General features: G+C 32.1%; 1 protein-coding gene across 1 annotated transcript; it reads right to left on the bottom strand.

Annotated features, from left to right (window-relative positions):
• Positions 1-18131: 18131 nt before the first annotated feature.
• LOC111372120 (kinesin-like protein KIN-8A) lies at positions 18132-22785 on the bottom strand. The gene is made up of 7 exons (XM_022994301.1): positions 21680-22785; positions 20278-20551; positions 20033-20083; positions 19856-19948; positions 19413-19778; positions 18591-19211; positions 18132-18482 (listed from the first exon to the last, which is right to left on the bottom strand). Exons 1-7 carry the CDS (start codon positions 22417-22419, stop codon positions 18441-18443), a joined length of 2187 nt encoding a protein of 728 aa, XP_022850069.1. The 5' UTR covers positions 22420-22785; the 3' UTR covers positions 18132-18440.
• Between the last annotated feature and the right edge of the window lie 254 nt (positions 22786-23039).

Genomic DNA, 23039 nt, shown 5'->3' with positions numbered 1-23039 from the left:
AGACTTAAGAAATCCTAATTAACTCAAAAAACAACTAGGTAAAACTGAACAAATAGAGTTTGAATTGAACTAAAAAAACTAATTCCATCTATCTATATTGGTACAAAGTGTGTGCATGGCAGTGTTGACCGTGCATACATGGTTTAAGCACTTTACTCTCAACTTTTGAATTCCCATGCTTGCGTAAGCATGGTTCCACCTTAACTTGAATCAACTACATTAAGGTTGGTTCATCTTCCTTCACGCCCACATTGAAGGGAAGAAAAATATCATGGAGGCACAAGATAGGCAACTAAATTATGCAGATAAAAGACGTCGACCCTTAGAAATTGAGATTGGTGATAAGGTTTTTATAAAGGTGACCATTTATATTTTTGCGAAAAGGGAAAATTGATACAGAGGTATATTGAACCTTTTGAAATTAAGAAAAGAATTGGACCAGTAGCTTATGAGTTAGAACTTCCAGACACAATAAATTGGATTCACAATGTGTTCCATGTATCAATATTGCGAAAATAGATACTAGACAATGCATGTACTCAATCAAATTCCTATGTATATTCAGGACTACTTATCATTTGAGAAGAAACCCATTAATATTTTTATCTTATGACAAGAAACAACTTCGGAATAAAGAAATTCTGTTAGTTAGAGTGTTGTGGAAAGACGTGTGCCTATAAAAGAAAACATGGGAACATGAGCATATTATGTGAGAAAGATATCTTGAACTGTTCAAGTGAATTTAGAGGAGGAAATTCTTATAAGAAAGGGAGAATTGTAATGTTCGGAAATTTCATGTTAACATTTTATGAAAAATTTTCAATATTAGGTTGTTAATACCCTAGATTGTAGGATGGTAATGTAAGGATTTTTAAATTATCCAACAGGTAATACCCGTTGGCTAGGGTATAGTTTACCTACCTATATGAGAGCTATTATGATAATAATAGTAAACATAATTATATAGAGTTATTTGGTACATAATTGAAATATTTTAATATTATTAATTTTTTTTTTTTTTTGGGTTCGAAAGGGATTTTAAAAAGCTACGTATATCCGTTTTTACGATTAAATTTGTTGGAAAGCTCGCGTCATGATCTCGTTTAAAATATTTCATGCAAAAAATTTTGATGAACGGATATTTCAAAAAATCTTATTTTTGTTCAAACAAAGAAATATAGGATTTTTGCCAAGTGGATTTTGACATGGTAGATTGCAAGTTTATTGGATAAAATGGATGGTGAATTATTTCCAGAGTAAAGAGAGGAGATTAAGTTGGGACAATTTTAGAGACATGTATGGATGGATAAAATTGTGCATGTAACAATCTAAGAGTAAGTCGTGAACAAAAAATACAATTTCAAGTGTCATAACAATAGTTCGATTAATTTTTGTGGTGCTCTATTTGTATAAAATTATTTTGCATGCATAATTGTACTAGTAGTTAATAATGTAGCATGTCCAAAGCAGTATCATCCGAATTCTACAAAAGCTAACCAAATAAGTGATAGGGGTGGTTATTAAGAGTTCAAACGATTTGATATATCTAAGTTAGGAATCTTGTATTTTGGAGGCTACAAGTTCCCAAGTATACATTAGTTTATGAAAAAGAAATTGGACAAAAAAAGTGTTGAACAAATGGTGATTTTCAGCGAGAAGTCCGCCAGGCCAACTGCCTCTGTCAAACAATCGGACGTTTATTTATTTATTTATTTTTCCTAACTTTTTTCTTCATTTTGTTTTTCAATTTAAAATTCTTTTTAACTCTTTTCTTTTATGATACTTATTTTTTTCAATTTTAATAAATAATATTTATATTCTTTATTTAGTTTTTATAATTTACTTTTGCTTGATTTGTTTTATTTTTATTATAATTTTTTTTGAAGTAGTTTTAAAATTTCTTAATTGTTTTCTTCTTATTATAATTTTTTTTTCAGTTTAAAATATTTTATAATATTTTTGCTTTATTTTTCTATAATTCTTTTTTATTTTCCCCTTTAATTTATTAAATCATTTATTTTTTATTAGCGTCGAAGTATGTGAATAATAATTTTCAATTTTAATTAAATAATATTTATATTCATTATTTAATTTTTATAATTTCAAAGTTTTTGTAAAATTTTAATTCTCTTTTTAAATTAAATAGAGAGTTTTCAATTGAAAATTACCAAATTACATATTTTTTTAACCAAATCACCAAAATCTCTTTTAAAAAATATTTAAAATTTTCAATTTTAATTAGTTAATATTTATATTATTTATTTAAATTAAATATTCTTTTTAACCAAATTATCAAATTATTTTTTTCTTTTATTTTTTTCGATTTTAAATTATTTTCAATTAAATATTCTATTAAAACAAATCCTTAAGTTTTTTTCAATTTTAATTAAATAACATTTATATTCTTTATTTTATTTTTTTAATTATTTTCTTTAATTTTTTCTTTTAGTTTTGTCTGTAATTCTATCTTTCTTTCTTTTTTTTTTCTTTTTTTTTTTATGGCTTCTTCACTAATTTATTAAATTGTTTATTTTTTTTATTAGCATCTATGCAAAATGAATCTATTTCTTGTTAATACTTGTTACAATTCAGTTCGCTTAATTTTTTGAGATTATGCGTTACTCCATTATCTCTTATTGAAAGTTCTAACGTTAAATTTTTGCAGGATGGCGTACTATCCTGATGTTGAATTGAGATGGATGGTGGGAAAAGCGACTTGGAACAGTAGCTTTGATAATTTTACTACTGCATCGGAGTTGCTTGATGATCAACATGGAGATATGTTATGACAATCCTTTTCTATGGCCCATGTATTAAATAAGAGAAGTGCAGTACTCCAAGTTGATCATTGATTCAGTACTATGTTGGCTGCTTAGGTTAGTCAACGGTGATGCCCTCCACTTCACCTTGAGGGCAAGCTCGCTAGTCTCTTTGTGTTTGAGTTTGCCCTGATGACTAAACTGAATATTACGGGCAATGAAGCAGCTTGCGATGATACTAAAAGAAACAATATTCTATACGACATGTATTTTCATGGACGGGGAATGATACTTCTCCCACAGATTCGGTTCAGATGCCATAAAAATAAAGAAAATATGATACCCTTTTATTTCTTTGTTTTTCCTTTTTCTATTCAACCGAAGAGAGATCGAGCTTCAAGAAATAGTGAATGATTTTATTAATACACAAATGTATAACTCACCAAGAATTTCAATTGCGCTCGTATTCATCACAGTAGGAATTGGGAATTGATTGTTACAATCAGATAGTGAGACCAGATGTTGGATAGGTTGCAGTTGTAGCTGATTTATATTTGTGAGAACGTGATGAAGTGTCATTATAAAAAGACTGTGATCGACCTTTTCCATTTGGAAGTTGTTGATGGCATCAATGTGTGACTGGTTTATATTCTTGAGAGCGTGATGAGGTATCATTACAAAAATACTGTGATCAACCTTTTCCATTTGGAAGTTGTTGACGGCATCGATGTCTTCAACAACTACCCGTTGGGTACACATCTTCACAAGATCATCTATTGCGTAAGTACGATACATATGGATTACCCATTGCAGTACAGGTAAAGGTTTAACCTAATCTATGTTAAAATATTTTATAAACTAAATGTATATATAATAATTTTATGTGTTATAAATATGGGCATATAAGACCGTCTCCTCTTGAGTACCTAGTTTACGAGGCGAGGGGAGACACGCTGCCCTCGGATGCATCATTCTTGAGCAACTTGAGCAATTGGTTGTCCATTTGGCAAACAGTTTTTAGCTCTGCTCGGCGACAGATAGGTAAGTATTATACATTTGTAAATTATATTGTATGTGATCATTAACTAGTTGAAAATGTCGTTATGTCAATTTGAAGTCCTAATTGGGTTGATGCTATCGATGGAGGAAGAGAGTCAAGGTGTGCTTGAATTAGCTGTTTTGCATACTCAAGACAACCAGATATTCGATTCTATCCTAGATCAAGATTGGGTATATGAATTGAGTATAATTTATTGATTACCTTTTTGTATTCGTTAGCTTATTTTAGTTAAGTTAATAGTTTTTAATGTTGTTATTTGCATAGGAGTAAGGTCCAATTGATCAAAGATCACCGATGTTATCAAAATCAGCTCGGCCCGATCGATTCAACCGATAAAATCGGGAACCAAACCAAAAATCGGGCTAATCGTGTATGGTTAACCGTTTGTGATAAAATTGCTTAAAAACCTATTGAACCGGTTATGATTTTGTGGTTTTTAACTTAATGAATGAGCCTCATAAACAACAAGGCCCATAGAGAAATATTGGATGACATACTTCTTTTATAAATGCACCACTCTCAAATGATTTTATAAACTTTCAATGTGAGATAGTGCATTTTATAGATACTCTTTTCTCTAATTGTTTCATAAACTTCCAATGTGGGATAGTGGCATAACAAAAATGTTAACAAATTAAAGAAAAATGAATCTAATTAACGAATTATTAATATGAAATTTTTTTAAAAAAAAATTATTGTTTTCATTATATTTTATTATTTTTGTATGTATTTATTTTAGCCAGTTCGATCCCAACTTGACTCTGATTTAACCTTTTGACCTTGATCCTTCACCTTTTTTGGGTCAATTTTTAAAACATTGACGATCACCTTGGCCCTAGATATTACCTCCATTGATGAGATCACTTCTGCCAAACAAATATCATTCTTCCCATCTAGACACATCTCCTACAGATCTCCTGCACACGGTCAGAATCATTATTTCGATGATCTTTATGTTTGCCTGACTGGACTTATGGTGGAGGTGGGCGTGTTATGAGAGGTGATGGATGCGATACGAAAAGATGTAGGGATGCTGTGACGAGAGTTGAGAGACGAGGTAGTAGATTTACGCCATGATGTTGTAGTGCTACGAGTTCATTTAGTAGACTTTCAACTTAAGACTTTCGCCCAATTTATCCCGTTAATCTAAGACTATCCACATATGATGTTTTCATACAAAGAATCCTCATTCACATTCATATCTTCTTACAACAATAAAATCAATATCAAAATATGCACACCTGCGTGGTTGACGAACCTCTTCGACTGATGGTATTCTAGAAGTACTGGGTATCCAAGACCATAAGGTTCAACTTCGGATGGCAATAAACTATTAAGTAGGAGAATATGGTCGATAACTTTCCACTTGGCTTCATTTGGTAGAGAAAATACAATCTTAGCATACGCTACTCTCTAATAATCAACGTGTAATAAGGAGAGCATAATATTTTCGTTGCAAAGCCTCTATACATAGCCACTGCGATTGCATGCTAATATGAAAAACTTTCTAACTAAAATCAATTCAAGTACATGTGTTATCAATCAAGTCCATCATATATGTCATATTACGTTCACATTTCACGGAGAAGCACAATGCATCCAATGATTCTATATTCAACTTTATCGCTATCTCTGCAGCCTTGAAGAGTTATACTCTTGAGTCGAGGTTAGAACAATCATACAAATTTGTGATTCAGCACATAGATCATCAAACCACTACTACAACTTGTTACAAATGTTCTCAATCATTGCGAGGATTAGTAACTCTCTATCCTTCTTGAATAATGTATTGAGAGACTTCGCGTTGTTTGACGTTATCATGTTGTATCGACGTCTTGAAAAACTCAATGTTCGATCCCCATTTTTGTTAGATACTCTAATGTCAGGAATGATTTACTTTATATTTCAACCATGAACTTATTACACTTTTCAACATTGAAAGCTTCGTCCACTCTACAAAATAATGAAACGGTGTCTTTGCCCCAACACCTAGGTTTCAGGCTGCCTTGTATATGGAACATATAGTACCCATGATGTACCTCGAAAAAAATTCCAGCTATATCGTTTATTATAGATGGTCCCCGATCGGCTACAAATGCCAGGTCCTCGATTAGAATTCTCGATTACTTTCCTCAACTTTGTAAAGAACCAATGCATCAACAAATCATTCTACTATCAATTATATCGAATGCAAGAAGGTAAGTTTGGATATTAACATCTTGACATTTAGCAATAACCAACTTACCTTTGTATCTAGCTTTCAGAATTGTACAATTGACTAGAATTGGAGGTCGCATCGTATTTCAAAATCCCCAAATACATTGTTTAAGAGCCATGAAGAAAAACTTAAAACAATTTTTGTTCTTTGTCTCAATAAAAAATGTTGAGCCAGGATTAGTTGTCCTTATGTTATGGTAATACCTAACCAATTTAGTATTACTCTCCCTGACCAAGCCCATTAGATTCTCTAACGCGCATTCTTTGATCTTCCAAGCATTTTGGTAGCTCATGACCACACCATACTCTCAATAGACATTATTGATAATGTCTAAAGGTCTGTAGATCATCCATGGGTCCTGATACTCATGCATTATTTGTCTACCAATAAACTATACTCGGGCTTTTCTTTGATCATTTCAATGAATTTTAGTTTGCAATTATGTTTCCATGTATACTTGCTAACTACAAATAACTCATTTGTTCATCTTCTCACTCGGAAACGCCAACGATAACTGTCATCAATGTAGATAATAGTCCACAATGACTTGTTTGATTTTTCACTTTAAATTCAAAGTTGTATTTCAGTGCAATTCGATGCACAGCTTCCTGCAAATCATTTTTTTTCAAACAATTGCTCAACATATAAGTCCTCATCATCAAAAAATACATATGAAGAATTAGATGACAATCCACTCGATCTAGTCCATGAGCTTCCACCCCACGCATCTCTTTGATGGGATAAAGCAATCAAATCATCATTTGTAAATTCATATTCATTATCGTTGTTGCAAATTAATGACGAAATTCTGTGCCTAATAGTGAGATCATAATGAAGAACAACTATTTTGGGAATAACCACATCATCATCATGAGATATCTCTAATGTGTCCCAAAAATCATTAGTATTTTGATCCCCTTCATTCTATTTTTCGTGTTCAACTTCGACGACATTCTTCCTTACTAAAGTCACGCAAAGATGAATCATGTGCATATTGTTCAATTTAAATAGATAATTCATTTTAGCATCGAATTAACATTCATAGGTGGAATCGGAATGGATGAATGCTCGTTGAATTAAAATCTTAGTTCGATATCATACTAAGAATCATCAACATTTAGCTTGTTTTGTAAATCATGGTACGTTCTCGCATATGATGTACTCGATGTTATGAAAATTTGAACATCATCACGTATATCACTTGTCCATTTCCATACCCATCGATCTTTTTTATCCAATTTGAAATCACCAAGCAAACTGGATTACAAACATTTCTACATGATGAAATAAAATTTTTAATTATAAAAAAAGTCAAAAAATTGGCTGAACTACTGGGCAATAGAAACTTATTCAAGAAAAAGTTAGGTAGGCTGTGTTAATAGCGGTTGGGTCGACTATTTAAGAGCCGACCGTTATCGAAAAAAAATTGTAGGTCTACTAAAAAAATTTATTTACATGTTAATTTATGTCGAAATAAGATTTATCGATTAAAATATACTAACTTAATGAAAATGAAGTTAAAATACGTAAATATAATTACCGTTTCAAAGTGATTAATATAAAAAAATATTTCCTTGTTTAGCGTTCAATAAATTTTTGAGATTTTGATGCTGAAACGGATGGAAGATGAGAGAATTTTTATCTATATTGGAATAAACAAATAAGAAAAGTTAGCTGATTTTGAAATTTTAAGTGGGAAGTATTTGATTTTCACTTGTTGATTAAAATGGTATTGTCTTTTAATCAAAACAATAATTCGTAATTGTATATCATATTTAAGGGCATATTTGTCTTTTAACATCCAAATCATTGTAGAAATATGTAATTGTTGAAAATTTGAAGTGAAAATTGGAGGATTTGACTAATCCATTTTCAAAAATATCCCGTGATTGCAACAGTGTGTGTATAATTTGAAAAAATGGCGTCTTATAGTCCATTGTGATATTAATTGATAAATATATTATGGTTTTGTAACAACCCCAAAATTATTTAAAAAAAAAAATCTTATGTCAACATCAAGATGTACATGAGAGTAATCATTGGAAAATATTTGGTGGATAAATCTTTAGTGGACCAAAATTTTATGTAGGATTTATTTTTCTTCCAAACATGGTCTAAGCTCCAAACATTCTATATATAAACTCGCTTATTTCCCGTTCAAAGTGTATTAGAGTTCTAACTTTTCAAAGTCATCTTTCAAGTTTACATTATTATAAGTTCTTCAAAATTTCTGTTAAGGAAGAAAACACAAAGAAGGTATTTTAATATTTTTTTTCTAAATTCTTCACATTTGGAGTTTGATTAAAGAGTTTTGGTGTACTATGTTGGGGAATTATTAATTTGCCATGTGGGTCGACATATGTAATTAATTGTGTATAAATGTTATTTTAAAGTTAAACTCAAAATTAAAGTAATCTAATAAAGAATTAAGTAATTGGGTTTAGAGCATCTAAATAAATTGCGGACTAGATTATGTGCAGAGACCGGATTCCTTTAAAATTGTATTTCATGATGGGTAAAATACATATGAAAACTATATATAGGATTATGGTCTCCAATTCATATGCAACTTCTCATTCTTTGTGTCATCCCATGACACACAATAATTTAGAGAGAAGACATATTGAATAGGAAGATCCAAAACCCACAATAAAAAACATACAATCTACAATCATGAATCAAGATGAAGGAATTTAAGAATCAATATTATGGATCAAGAACTAAAACCAAAAACAAGAATAAAAGAATCCATGGAGGCAAAATTCAAGATTGGAAGTAAGAAACCAATTAAGAAGACATTCCAAGTTGATTTTGAAGATTCAAGATCCGGAATCAAGATCCAGTAATAAAGAATCATTCTCAAATAACTAAGGTATGTTCTGTATTATTAATTTCTTAGACGATTTGACAAGGAGGATTGTGACAATAAAGTAATTAGGTTTTCAAGTTATTAAGATTTAAAGTTTTTCAACAAATGGTATCGAGCCGACTCCATGTTAAAACATTGAGATTAAACGAAGAATTTTGTGGTTAAAATTCATATATTAAGTTATGGAATATTTTAATTTAGAATATGAATTTTTCGCCATAAATTTCGAAATTCAAAATTATTCAAGGAAGAATTTTAGGGTTGAAATTCATAATTAGGTTTTATATAAGAAATAAAAAAATTTCGACGTGAATTTCAAGCCCTAGATATCCAATTTTTGGGTTCAAGTTAATTTTATCGACATTGAAGAAGCAGCACAATGCTATGGCACCCAAGCCGACGTTGCTACTAGAAAAAAAGGCAGTGCCCAGACTTGTGGGCACTGCAACGCCTGTTTATTGCAGATACATATATTTTTTATATTAAGTTTAAAACAAAATAAAAATAAAAATAAAAAGATTAAAGATTCAATGATATAAAGGGGCAAACAATTTCAAATTTTGGTATTTAAAATTTCTTTCGGATTACTAATTTTATAAAATAGATTAGTTGAAGTAACGTGTTACCAAAGTAACATCTCTTGCCTAAGTTAATTTATTTGGAATATTAGGAAGATTTTGTGTTCGTAATTCATGCGAATATTCACTGGCCCAAAAGAAGGTCAATATTTTGGCAGAATTGTTTACACACCTATGATAATAAATATGTGACAATTATAAAGTTTTTCATTATGTGAACATTGAGTCAGTCAAAAGATAGACTTGATGTTTGACTGAATTTATTGCCAATATTTGATTACTATATCAAGAATACCACTTATAAGTTGAACTTTTTATCAAAAGACTAAATATCAATTTTGTGCTCGGTCTCTTGTGACAGAACCCACCATTATTTGAAATTATTGATTGTCCAATACGAATTTCCATGTGAATCCGTTATTTAGATTTAGGTTCTCTATTTGGTTAATCTATCTATTTCTATAATATCCGCCAATTATTAATTCAATTCCTGTGCTTGAGCCAAAGTTAAGGGCTGGAAAGTGAATGTTTATATTGTTCTTGGTGACATAGATCTAGACCTTGCATTGAGGACTAAACAATCCACCACTCTTAAGGATAAGAGTTTCGCTAATAAAGCAGGACTTGAATAATTGGGATTGTTCAAATTGTATAGGTTTATGATCATGAAGCGTAAAATTCCAGCAAAATTCTAGGGGACTGTGTCCAATAAGGTAACTGCCAAGAAATTTCTCAAAGAAATATTCCAAAACGCTTTGCAAAAAAAAAAAAAAAAAAAAAAGCGATAAGGTCCAACTAGTACGCTTCTGGCAAACTTGATTTTACTAAAGCATAAGGCTAAAGAAAATAGATGGAATACATCATGGATGTGTCTCATCTTACTTCAAAACCAACGACATTAAAATTTAATCTATCTAATAACTCGCTCGAGCATATGGTTTTGATTTCTCTTTCTGTACAATTTGGCTAATTTAAGGTCAGTTACACCTGTCAAAAGTGAAAGTGAACTCTTAATGTGCTTACTTCATATTGTGTGCAAGAAGAAGAAAGTCTAAAGCAAGAGAGAAATAATAGTACTCACTTGGCAAGTACTTCTAAGGATAAATTAAACAATAAGAAAGCTACATCCAGTTTGGTTCAAAAGAAACAACAAACGCCTAAAATGAATAAATCATCTAGTTGTTACTTTTGTGAAAATCTGGGACATATGAAGAAAAGTTGTGCAAAATACCACACTTGATGTGTAAAGTCAAGTACATTTCTCATTTTAGCATGTTATAAGATTATTTAGTTTCAATTCCCAGACACACTTTGTGGATAAATTTTGGTGTCACTATTCAAATAAGCTTGTCAATGAGATTTTTTTGAATTGCCAAAAGCAAATTGATGCTGAAAGATTCATCTATGTGAGACGATGGCAAATTAGTTAAAGTTGAGGCTATAAAGACTTTAAGGTTATTATTAAAGGCTGGTTATTATTTAAATTTAAAAGAGACATTTGAAGTACAGTCTTTGGTTTCTGTTTATACATTGAACAAATTTGATTACCTTTGTTCAATTGAAAATAGTAAGTTTAATCTTTTTCTTAATTCAAATATTGTGGTTACCAGTTCTTTATCTGGTTATGATAACCTATATTTAGATAACAGGGTTACCTCTTATAAAGAAACTTTGTATATGAATTCACATGGTATTAAACATAAATAACCAATGTGAATTTTCTTCTAAAAAAAATGGAAAAATCTTGTGTCAGAAGGAATTCTTGATTCCCTTAAATTTTTCAGACTCAAGTGTTTATGTTAATCACATTAAGAGGAAACAAACAAACATAATAAGATTAAGTACCAATAAAACTTCAGACGCCTTAGAACTAATTCATACGGATATGTGTAGGCCATTTCCTTTGGTTTTTTGGAATGTTAATAGTAATTTATTATGTTCATAGAAGAATGTTTCTCACCATGGCTACCTACATCTCATCTATGAGGAATCTCGGATATTGGACATGTTCAAGGCATATAAGGCTAATGTTGAAAATCAACTCAGCAAAAGAATAAAACATGTCGGATCTGACCATGGTGGTGAATAATATGGTGGATATAACGGATCAGGAGAACAATGTTGAGGGCCTTTTCCTAAATTTCTAGAGGAATGTGGAATTGTCCCACAGTACACCATGTCGGGTTCTCCTAGCATAAACAATGTTACTGAAAGAAGAAACATAACACTTAGGACATGGTAAAGAGTAAGATTAATCGTTCAACACTACACCAAAATCTCTCTAGGTTGAAGTGCTAAAGACTATAGTTTAAATTCACAATAAAGTTTCAAGTAAAACAACTGATAAGGGGTTACAACTTTTAAAGATCCTACTATTAAGTCAATTTTTTGATACGAAAAATGCCCAGGTCTTTGAGGATGTAGAGTTTGCGGAGGAAGGTAAAGTTAAAGATTTTGTCTTTGAGGAGGAATATATAAATATTCTTTCTGTTGCAATTGACTATGATCTAGATCAAGGACAAATTCTTACTCCAGAACTTGTTCAAGAAACAATTTTGGATCAAGACAATATTATTAGGATGGTATTGTATTGGTAGAAGAAGACTTGATCAATCAACTTTTATCATGCAATGCAAAGGAATAATTCTTAAGAATGGATTGATGCCATGAATAAAGAGATAAAGTTCATGAGCAACAATAATGTTCGAGAACTCATCCCATTGCTTGAAAGTACAAAACCCAACCCAATGGTTGTAAATGGATATTTAAAATCAAGAAGGATTAAAAGGGTGATGTGGAGAGATATAAGACTCGTTTTGTTACAAATAGCTTTACTCAAAAAGAAGGCATTGACTTTAAAGAGACTCTCCCCGATTTCTAACAGACTCTTTTAGGACTATTATGGCATTTGATGGTTTACAAATTAAAGAAATCCATCTATGAGTAAGCAAGTTTCTCATTAATAGTATCACAAATTTCATCAAATACTTATCTCATTTGGTTTTGTGATTAATTCAGTTGATTATTGTATATATCACAAGTTCAGTAGGAGTAAGCATATTTTCTGGTAGTAGATGTCATTGACATACTATTTGCCTGCAATGATATAGAATTGTTGATTGAAACTAAGATATTTCTGTTATGAAATTTTGAGATGAAAGGTCTTGGTAATGTCTCTATTGTGTCAGAAATACAAATACGCTGGGATCGTCCTCAAGATATTTGGATTATACAAAAGAGGTATATTGATGAAGTTTTTAAAGGATTTGGGATCAAGTATGTAAATCAGGAAATACTCCAGTTGTAAGGGAAACAAGTTTAGTCTCAATCAATATCCTAAGAATAAACTTAAAGAAAATGAAGTAAAGAAAATTCCCTTTGCTTCAACAGTTGGGAGTTTAATGTATACTTAGGTTTGCACACTCTAGACATAGCATTCATTGTTAGAATACTGGACAAATATTTAAGTAACTCTGGGATGGATATTCGGAAAGTAGTCAATTAGGTTATTCGATATTTATATAAAACTAAGGATTACATGATCACTTTCATGAAATCAGACCAATTGGAGATCATTGGATATTCTAATTTTGATCATAGAATATGACTGCAAAATTTTGTCACTAAACTACTAGACTGCACATTTTTTTTATAAATTTGAAAGATCACTTTAGTTATTCTGTGATAATAACAGTCTTGTATTCAAACAGGAGCTTAATGATGTCAAAATTTATAGACATTAAGTTGCTAATTTTTAAGGAAATAATTTAGAGTGTTCAGGTTTCAATGGAATAATTAGGACAAACAATAATCCAATGTCTTTCATGAGCATATTGCTCACATGGGTATTGCATTTTTAATGATATGCTAGTTTAGTAGGGGTTTGTATTTGGATGTTGTCTATTTTAGACATGATTTTTATCCATGGATATTCGATTTATTTCAAAAATAAAGTATTCAGTTCAATTCCACTCTGATTAAAGTTTTATTTGATCTCATAAGCCCCCGTTTGATTCCCATTCTTTCCAAATTTTAATGGTTGGAATAATATTTTTTTTGAAAAATGTGTGATTGAAAAAGAATGAAAAGTTTTTTATTTGTGTGTAATATTATTTTATGGAAGATTGTGTGGTTGAAAATAAGAGAGAAAGAAAAAGAATGAAAATGAAAATGGAGGCCAAACTGGGGTTAAGGTAGAACCAGTTGGAAATAGGCATATTCAGACACATTGCATGTAATTTTCATGCTACAACATTCACACTTGATCTATGTCATTTAATTATGTTGATATACGTGACCATTGAGAGTTTAGTTATGATAATTTTAACGAAGACGACTTTGATTCTATATTAGCATAACTAATGGAGGAGATTGTTTGGAGATACCTTTTGATTATGATAGCAAAAGTATTGAACTCATAAAGTTATACACATTTATATGATAACATATATGGCCTAAGTGGGAGATTGTTGGAAAATTATTAAGTTTCCATGTGGGTCGACATATGTAATTAATTGTGTATAAAAGTTATTTAAAAATTAAGCCCAAAATTAAAGTAATCTAATAAAAAATTAAGTAATTGGGCTTAGAGCATCTAAATAAATTGCAAGCCAAATTATATGTGTAGAGACCGAAAAAACTATATATAGAGTTATGGTTCCTAATTTATATGTAACTTCTCATTCTTTATGTCATCACATCAACACAATAATCTAGAGAGAAGGCATATTGAAGAGGAAGATCCAAAATCCACAATCACAATTACAATCATGAATCAAGATGAAGGAATTCAAGAATTAAGATTATGGAACAAGAAGCAATACCAAAGACAAGAATTAAAGAATCCAAGGAGGCAAAATTCAATATTGAAAGCAAGAAACCAATCAAGAAGGATTCCAAGTTGATTTTGAAGATCAAGATCCGAAATTAAGATCCAGGAGTAAAGAATCATTCTCAAAGAATTAAGGTATATTCACATTATTAATTTTCTTAATGATTTGACATGAGGGATCTTGGCAATAAAGTAATTAGGTTTTCATGTTATTAAGATTTAAAATTTCATAAAATTTCAACATACTATAGTCAATATAGTGCATCCATTTGTGAAAGAAAGTACGAAAATTCGATTTTCTATCCAAAGGTAAGTTTCAAATTTATTGCAAAGAGTAAGAGAGTGATCGAGCACTATGATGCACAAACAATTTCATACAAACGAACTGTGATCGACAGTAGAGTGCTTTTGATCAAACTACTTTTAGTATTTGTGTAGTTTTTATATTTTTGTAAATCAAATACCTTTTTGATATGTGGTTAAATTCAAGCCAAGATCTTTTGTATAAGTTTTATCCTTTGTTTAGGCCTTCAGAATTAGTACTAAATTTGAAATATGTGCATAGTTAGATGCACTTTTGAGGCCATATAAATGTAACAACCTAGCTGCACATGATTGGTGAAAATATATACAGGTTTGGTCAATTTCGTGTTCAATTATTTTTAGTCCTAGCGGTAAATGATAGATACTAAGTGCTGTGCATATCGACCTGTGTAGTGCTACGTGCCAAATTTTATTACACAGTCTATTGCCTTACTATTTTTCATAAATTTGTTTTATAAGTGATTCTTAAATCAATTGTCATGTTTAACAATTTTAATTAAGAATTTAACTTATGGTGTTATTACCCTACTTTGAGGTGCTAATACCTAACTTCTAAATGATTATTTGATTATTTCCACTACAACTATCATCTTTATTTTAGTACTTGAAAGATGAACTTATTTTATGACTAAATTATATATATAATGCAACTTGGCGATGTGGCATGTGACACTTATAGCATTGGTCTTCGATGAGCTTTTAAAGCATCTAAATTTTTCTATAAAAGTAGCAATTGTTTCTTGCTTTAGTAAAATATTCCGTATTACAACACTTGATACCCCTTATGGTGCTGAGACAATGTATGAAATCTTTCCATTAATTATATCATCCATTTACATCACATTGACAAATAAATTAAATTATATGCTAAGGGAGTTAAGATACTTGAGACTGTGGCTAGTGTGAGATATTATACTATCATGTTGTATCTAGACTATTAGTTTGTGTGAGAATTGATATAGTCCCTGTTTGGTCTTCATTAAATTAAAATTCAATTTTCTCTTTCCTCTTATCATTCATACATTTTTCAGTAAAATAATATTACACGTAAACTTAAAAAAAAAATTCTTCTTTTTCAACCATACATTCTCCAAAAAATTACTATTGCCCTCATTAAAATATGGAATAACAGAGTCCAAACATGGGCATATTCTAATAATTTCTTTTAGCCTTAATGGAAACTCATATAGGGAATATCTTTACATCCATGAGACAATTATGACTCTAATATTGGAAGAAAGTGACAACATTTCTCTAGAATTGATTACACTTCTTTTGGATAGTTTATAAAGTAAAAAATATGAGGTTTTTCCTGATCCATTTAATGTAGTGGAAAGATTTTTTGGAGAGTGCACTGAAAGATCCAAACTTATTTGTCACAATCTATTAAATCTTTGGAAGTTTATTTAGATGATTATAGTACAATTATATCATCCCTTTCCGTAGAAGATTGAGTTTTGGACAGTATGTTGTGTCCCTATCGTGATCACCTATAATCGATACACTTAACACCAACATAATTGAGAAATTATCTAGCATTGCCATCAAAGTCAAAAATTATATGTCATCAACATCGTGCCAAAATTGTTGTCTTACTCTTTTGGATGACTTTCACATTGACGACATTATTTTTTTTTTTTTTTTTTTTAACCTACATACCGTGTTAGCTCATAATTATATTGTCAATGTTCCTAAATTTCATCATATGCTAAAGAAAATTTATTTTCAATTATGAAATTTTTGAGCCTTTTTTTTATGTGCAATATAGGTTCGGAGACACTCACAATTATTATTATTTTTTGTTGTGTGTCTCATTGATCGATTTTCTAAATATGTTTAGAAAAAGTTGTTGGAACATTCATGTAAACATAATCAATTTGATTGGCCAACATACTTGAATGAAACTTAAATTTTCAATGTAGAAGAATTATTTTCCTAGTGGGGTTCATGTGAGCCTCGATACATCAAACGTTTTTTTTCTACAGGCCAACCTACATTGCTAGCTTCTTGTACTCCTCATTTATGCACAACTAAGTGAAGATTTTGTGAATGGGTTGCATGAATTTTTGCTCTGGATTTCCATATCAATACTTATTCAAAATGTGATATCATCCCCTTGGTCCGGTCATATTATTAGGAATGATTTGCAGCTTCAGTTCCCATCAAGTAGTTCAGGTATTGGGTTCATAAGTAAGACCAAAGCTAAGTATGTGTTCAGCTAGATGATTTTGTCCAAGAGTCTATACAAGTATTTGGTCAAGATGAAAGATATGGCTTCCTGGGGTATGAAGTTTCAGTGGCTACCTCATCTAAATTGAGTTTTCGCAACTTAGAAGAAATGATGGAGATCAAATTAGAGATAAATAAAGATAGATGTAAAGTATAATTAAGATTCAAAATAGAAATTTATTTAAAGTATGTTTATTTTATTTAGATTTGATTAAATTTTATATTAGTAGAATTTCGTTTGATTTGATAGTCGTTCAGTTTTTTGCTCTATATATAGGGTGGCTTATTCAATGTAATAAAACACCTGAATTATATAAATAGAATTACTCTTCTTGCCTTAAATTCTTTCCTTTGAACCTCTTTTTTCTTTGTTCTTTATAAAATTTGCACACTCCTGAATTAATTAGTTATGCTGTTACTTCCATTATTAAATTTAACGTCCTAATCTAGGTAAATATGATATATGTACTGGCTGCAAATCTTGAAAGTAGAGATGAATAGAGCTGCCTTATCTGGGTTTGGGCAAAAAAATCGAAAAATCGACGAACCAATCAAATCGAACTAACTCAAGTCTATTGGGGTCGGTTTGACATAGATAATTAGTTTGGTTTGACTTTCTTTTAAACAAAACAATGTTGGGTCAGTTCAGTTATGGTTTGAAGTGTCAAACCATTAGTTAACTGAATCAACCCAACTCACTTACATGTTTACTTCTTCTTCTTCTTCTTCTTTTATTTTTTATTATTATAAATTTGAGAAAAAAAAATCAAAAGATAAGCCCCAATCTCATAACTATATCTCAATTTCCTCCAACTCACTTACATATTTACTTCTTCTTCTTCATTTCACAAGCTCATTATGTTATGCTTAACATTTTTCCTACTCAGATAGTCACACTACATAACACATAAAAAAGCAACAATTTTTAGTTCTTGTAATCTAAGTGGATCCAAAACTTGGACCTTTCTTTTTAAAAAATTCAATTTGGATTAAAAGTCCAAACCAACTAATGGAAAAGAACCAAACCAAACCGATTTTGAGCACGTTCAATTTTCAAGGTTTGATGTCATGAATCATATGGCATATTTACCTAGCAACGAAAGACATGTAGGATTATTAAATGGCAAATGAAAGATTGGAAGTAAACGGAAGGTTAGCCTTTAGTTTAGTAAACGGAAGTTTAGTTCTAAAAATAACAGTATTTAGGTTAAAATTAAGAACATACCGGTTTCAAAGACAAAATAACGAAAACTTAAAATCAACTTTTGTCAAAAGTTCTGAACTTTTTTTGTCAATTGAACTACAAGTTTGGGAACAGAACCGTTGAATAAAATGCACATAATAAAATGAAATAATGGACTACTACACGCTCAGGAGATAATGGAAGAATTACATATTTAATTTCAGCCTCAAGAAGCTATATTTCTCCACATCATTGTTTGGACGACACGAAAAACAGTACAATTAACGAATCAGCTACTTTGTTTCCATGTTATAAAGTCCATCGACTCACTCTATTCAGGAGAATCTTGCAAGGTTTTCTTCAATACTTACCTGGTTTTCTTCCCCTCTTCACCGCTTCACAGTTTCAGGTCCACGGCAAGCAAAACCCGGCTAAATGATGTCATACACCAGAAAAACGAATCAATTCTTAGCGTACATACATAGGGCACATTTAGTATGTTCAGCCTTTCAAACTCGAAAAATGAAAGGAATTAATACCTGGAGAAGCATGGACGGAGCTGCTAAGGGTTCAGTGGTGAAATGGCTTCTGGTCTTTCGTCCGGTTAATGTGGCAACGGATGGACTGTTAGCTGTAGTAATATCCCAAAACCTTCGTTTTTTGGCAGTGGGTGCTGGAGATAAAAATTGATGAGCTGGGCTCCTCAGGTTACCCTCTGGTGGTTCTTTTGCCTTGGAGCTATTCCTTTTCACTCCTTTGCCTCTCTTTTCGACTATTTCTGCACCCCTTAGTGAAAGATGATGAATACAATTATCCTTGTGCTTCATCTGCAAAGCATGATCCTTCTTCATTCTCTGAATTTCAGCCTCCAGTGATCTGATAGTCTTCATAAGTTCTTTTACTGTCTGGTTGGCAAACTTTGTCCTTGATACTGGTGAAAAACAATTGCCTACCGATAAAGAAGATCTTGGTTTTTGTTTTTCATTAAGGGTTGGTGAAGAGGTTGCTGCAATGGACTGCGCTTTGATGGTTAGTAGCTTCTGTTGTTGTCGAGCCAACTGCATTCGTAATTCTCTGTTCTCTTTCTGTAACTCGAGTAACAACTTGGCCTGATCTGTTTCAGAATCTGGTATTTGAGTTTCCTCATTTACATCACAAGCCTGGAAATGACAAGTGATATCAAATCCAAGAACATGCCTTGTAAAAGTCATAAGGATTGCCCATCAAAATGAAGCAATGAAAAGGGATGGGCGGCATTATGAGGATGTACTGTACAGAAAACTATGAAAAAGTACGACATGATGCATTTAAAAAGAAAAAAAAGGAAGAGAATCACGACAGCTAATGAAATTGACTATGACCTTTATCCGGATTTCTTTGGCTCGATCAGCCCAATGAAGTGTGTTTTGGGTTTCACCAAACGATAAGCTGCTGGGGCTGATATTTGCAATCATTACAGTGTTACAAGCTCCACCGAGCGAATCTTTTAGCAGCTGAGTGAGCTTGGAATTGCGATATGGTATATGCTTCTTGCCCTCGACCAGCGCATTGATGCAGCTGCTCAGGGCAAGGAGTGACCTGTTGATGTTGGCACCCTCAAGGGATCTAAGTGTTCTCTGATCAGTAGCAATAGCTCTCTCGGAACCAGCAAGATCAATAAGTGAAAGCTTTCCCACTCGATTGACAACATTGCCTGAAGCACCTTTCACTTGGTATTTGACCACAACCTGAACTTTACATAACAGAGGATACTTATCACTGGCAGAAGAAATAAGGTTATTACAAAAGTTAGGATTGTAACTACCTGCAGTATTGCATGAGATCGGGAAGAAGTTTCATTTGCACGAGTTGGTTCTGTTGTTCGGTTTAGGTTCCCTTGTTGAAGTAATGCCATAACCTGTTAATTATTAGATAAATACATCAAGCCTGATGTTTTATTCTCGGTTCTTAGTTAATTTGAAAAAGGAAACTGAAGATATACTTCATCGGTGGAGCATGCTCTGTATTGAGTAAGACCTGCTGCTACAATTCCCTGAGATATTGGAAGTAATATTCAGTCAATTTTATTTTTGTAAGGTAGGAGGAATGAGCATTACTATTGCAAGGGGTGTAAACCATTGGGGAGAGAACATGATAACACAAAATGGCTAATGCAATTCTTTTTATAAGCTGGAGGAATCAGAAAGGTAAGTATTATGAAGTGTATATACATGGTGAAACACAAACCTGCTTATCTTCCCTAAGAACCAGTGGTCTTCCCGGGGAAAGTAAATCTCTCACAGTTTCATTATAGACCTCAAGATAGGATAGATGAACTGTGTGGTTTTCATCAAAGCTACTTTGTTGTATCTTGCTAAAGAGATCCTTAATTGCAAGCACCATTACTCCTGGATTATCCGTTGTGCCAAGCATTGTATATGTTTTCCCAGCTCCTGTTGCACCATAGCAAAAGACAGAGCCATTTCTTCCCTGCAAAACAGCTTCAACAAGACCTGCTGTTCTGAAAAATGGAACATAGCAATTAGGTAACGAACATCAACAGAAATGTGCACATATAAAGAATTTCAGCATCAATTAAGCATCAAAATGATGTATGGAGATGCAACCACTGTCCTCAAAATGTATAACTGATAGGAGAGGCACAATCAAGCCCTATATCAATTACAAGTTAGACCATGGAATCCATCCCAATCACTAATCTTTTTGGCCTACGAAATAGGTCAATCCTCTATTCAAGTGATGCTCAATAAAACTTGAAAGTTGATTCTGATTCGATTAATTTACATTGATTTTTCCCCAATAACCAAATACTTTTGTTTGTAAATACTGCATATTTGATCCATTTGAGTTGTATACCCTATCTCTATAAATATGAAAGAATTAGTCCATTATTACTAATAATACTGGAATCAATGGTGCAGAGTTAAAAAGGGATCACCAGAGAGATGGCAATAAGATATTCAAAAAAATCAGTTTTCTTTTCAGGAGTAAAGGGATGAGAGCAAACAATTTATTTTTTTGCTCTCTCATTAAATCTCTCTTACTGTTTCACAGTTGCAAAAGACAGAATAGCTAATCAAATGAAGAACTAATTCAGTTAATAAATTGAAGTTTTAACTTGCTCGGCCACAAACTTAGGATCTAAAATCACCAGCAGAACAATAATAAGATCTCTAACACCATGCTGCAACTTATGAGACCTTGATGCAACTTACTGTTCCTTTCATTCCTATAGTTTCCTATGTTTCTACCATAATTTTATTAATTGTTTTACATAGTAGTAGAAAAAAGAACTGTTTTGAACATTGTCCAGGTCTCATCACAACAGCAGCACCAAATTTTGAAATATCAGAGTTTCCACAGAGACAAAATGTTGCACTAAAGGTACGCGGGAACCTTGAGTGTTGCGCCTATTTTTTAATGTAACTCCATGAACTGAACTAATAGATCATGACAACACCATCAAGACATCATATTTTTTCTTTTCTCTTTGGTTTTCTCCTTCAGTGTTTAAATCTCATGACGATTGACGAGATCAACTAAAACTAAAGAAACTATTTTCCAGAAAAATATCCACATTGGCAGCTAGATATAAACAATAAAAAGATTATTGTGTTTTCCGACTCACGTTTTGGAATAAACCTCCTGCTGAGTAGTAGAATCCGGGAATGAAGCATCAAAAGTGAAATGCCGGCCACGAAGCCTCTTTAGCCTAAGATAGTCATTTTCATTTGCAAATTCTGTCAAATAAACATCCCTTTTATTGACAATTCTCACACAACATCTTGATCCGGCTTCCCTCTCCTTCTTTGCCACTGGCCTCAGCCTCACAAACACAAGAATCCTACCATTTTCCATTGTTGATTTCACCTCGGTGGTCTTTAATTCTCTGACATCAACCGTTTTACTTGCACAAGGCTCACTCACAATTGAGAGCTTCCTGGCCACTTTACTGGACATATTAGCCTTTCTTGGAGACAAAAGTCCCACAATCCGATCACCACCACACGCAACTACAGCGTTCTCCTTTGAGTCTTCTGCCATTGAATGCAATGGCATGACATAAGCCCTTTTCTGAGTTGAACTATTCAATGTGCTCTCCCTCATCACATGGCTAATACTGGGTTTCGATTCTTTAGTCTGTTTCTCACCTGTATTTCCAGAACTAAGCAGATCTACACTTGGGTGTGTTGAAAATCTTGGCTTTTTGATAGCCTGTTTCTGCTGTTCATACAAAAGAGTGAGTGCTTTCATCTTCTCTTTGAGTCCATGGTGTGGATTTCTCAGTGGCATATGGCTCTTTTCTTGTTGATCTGTCGTTCTTGGCTCATGCCTGCTGATGATCTGCGATCTTGTAGATACGGGCATTCTTGATTATACTTATTAACCTCACTTCCCTGATGAAACAGTTGCTGAAACTCGAAAAAATGATTTGCTGGTATGGAAAAAAAAAAAAAATCAAATTTCTACTCCAACTTGTGATAATTCAAGAATCTTGATTAAAAACTAATGAAATGATGGATGATTTAACACCGCAGCAGGTAATCAAGATTGCTGTAGGTTTTGGAGTGGAATTGGGGGAAGAAATCTGAACCGTTGATTGGAGAGAATAATAGATAGCAATAAAGCGGGCAGGGAAGTTTTTGAAAAAGAGTTGATAAGAACACACCATTTATTTTATTGACAAGCTCACTGCGGTGTGGTGCTGCTGCCGTTGCGAATTGGATAGATCTGGTAAAGTCAAAAGTTAGAGTGGCAGGGAAGAGTGAGCTTTTAAAATATTTAATTGGTAATCTTGAATGTAACGGTCAAAATGAGTCGGAATCCTATAATTTGTTAAAAAATTCAAAATGTTTGTTAAATTTTTACTATAGTAGTGGTTATTCAACTTTTAAGAGTTACACTAATATTTATTTGATCACAAACACTAACCTAAAACCTCGAGTCATCATTAAATTTCATTGCAAGCGTAAAAGATTATTAAGTCC

Source organism: Olea europaea, chromosome 23 (assembly GCF_002742605.1).
Source record: "Olea europaea var. sylvestris chromosome 23, O_europaea_v1, whole genome shotgun sequence".
In the NCBI taxonomy this organism is placed as follows: domain Eukaryota; kingdom Viridiplantae; phylum Streptophyta; class Magnoliopsida; order Lamiales; family Oleaceae; genus Olea; species Olea europaea.
This window is presented reverse-complemented; position numbering and strand designations above follow the sequence as displayed.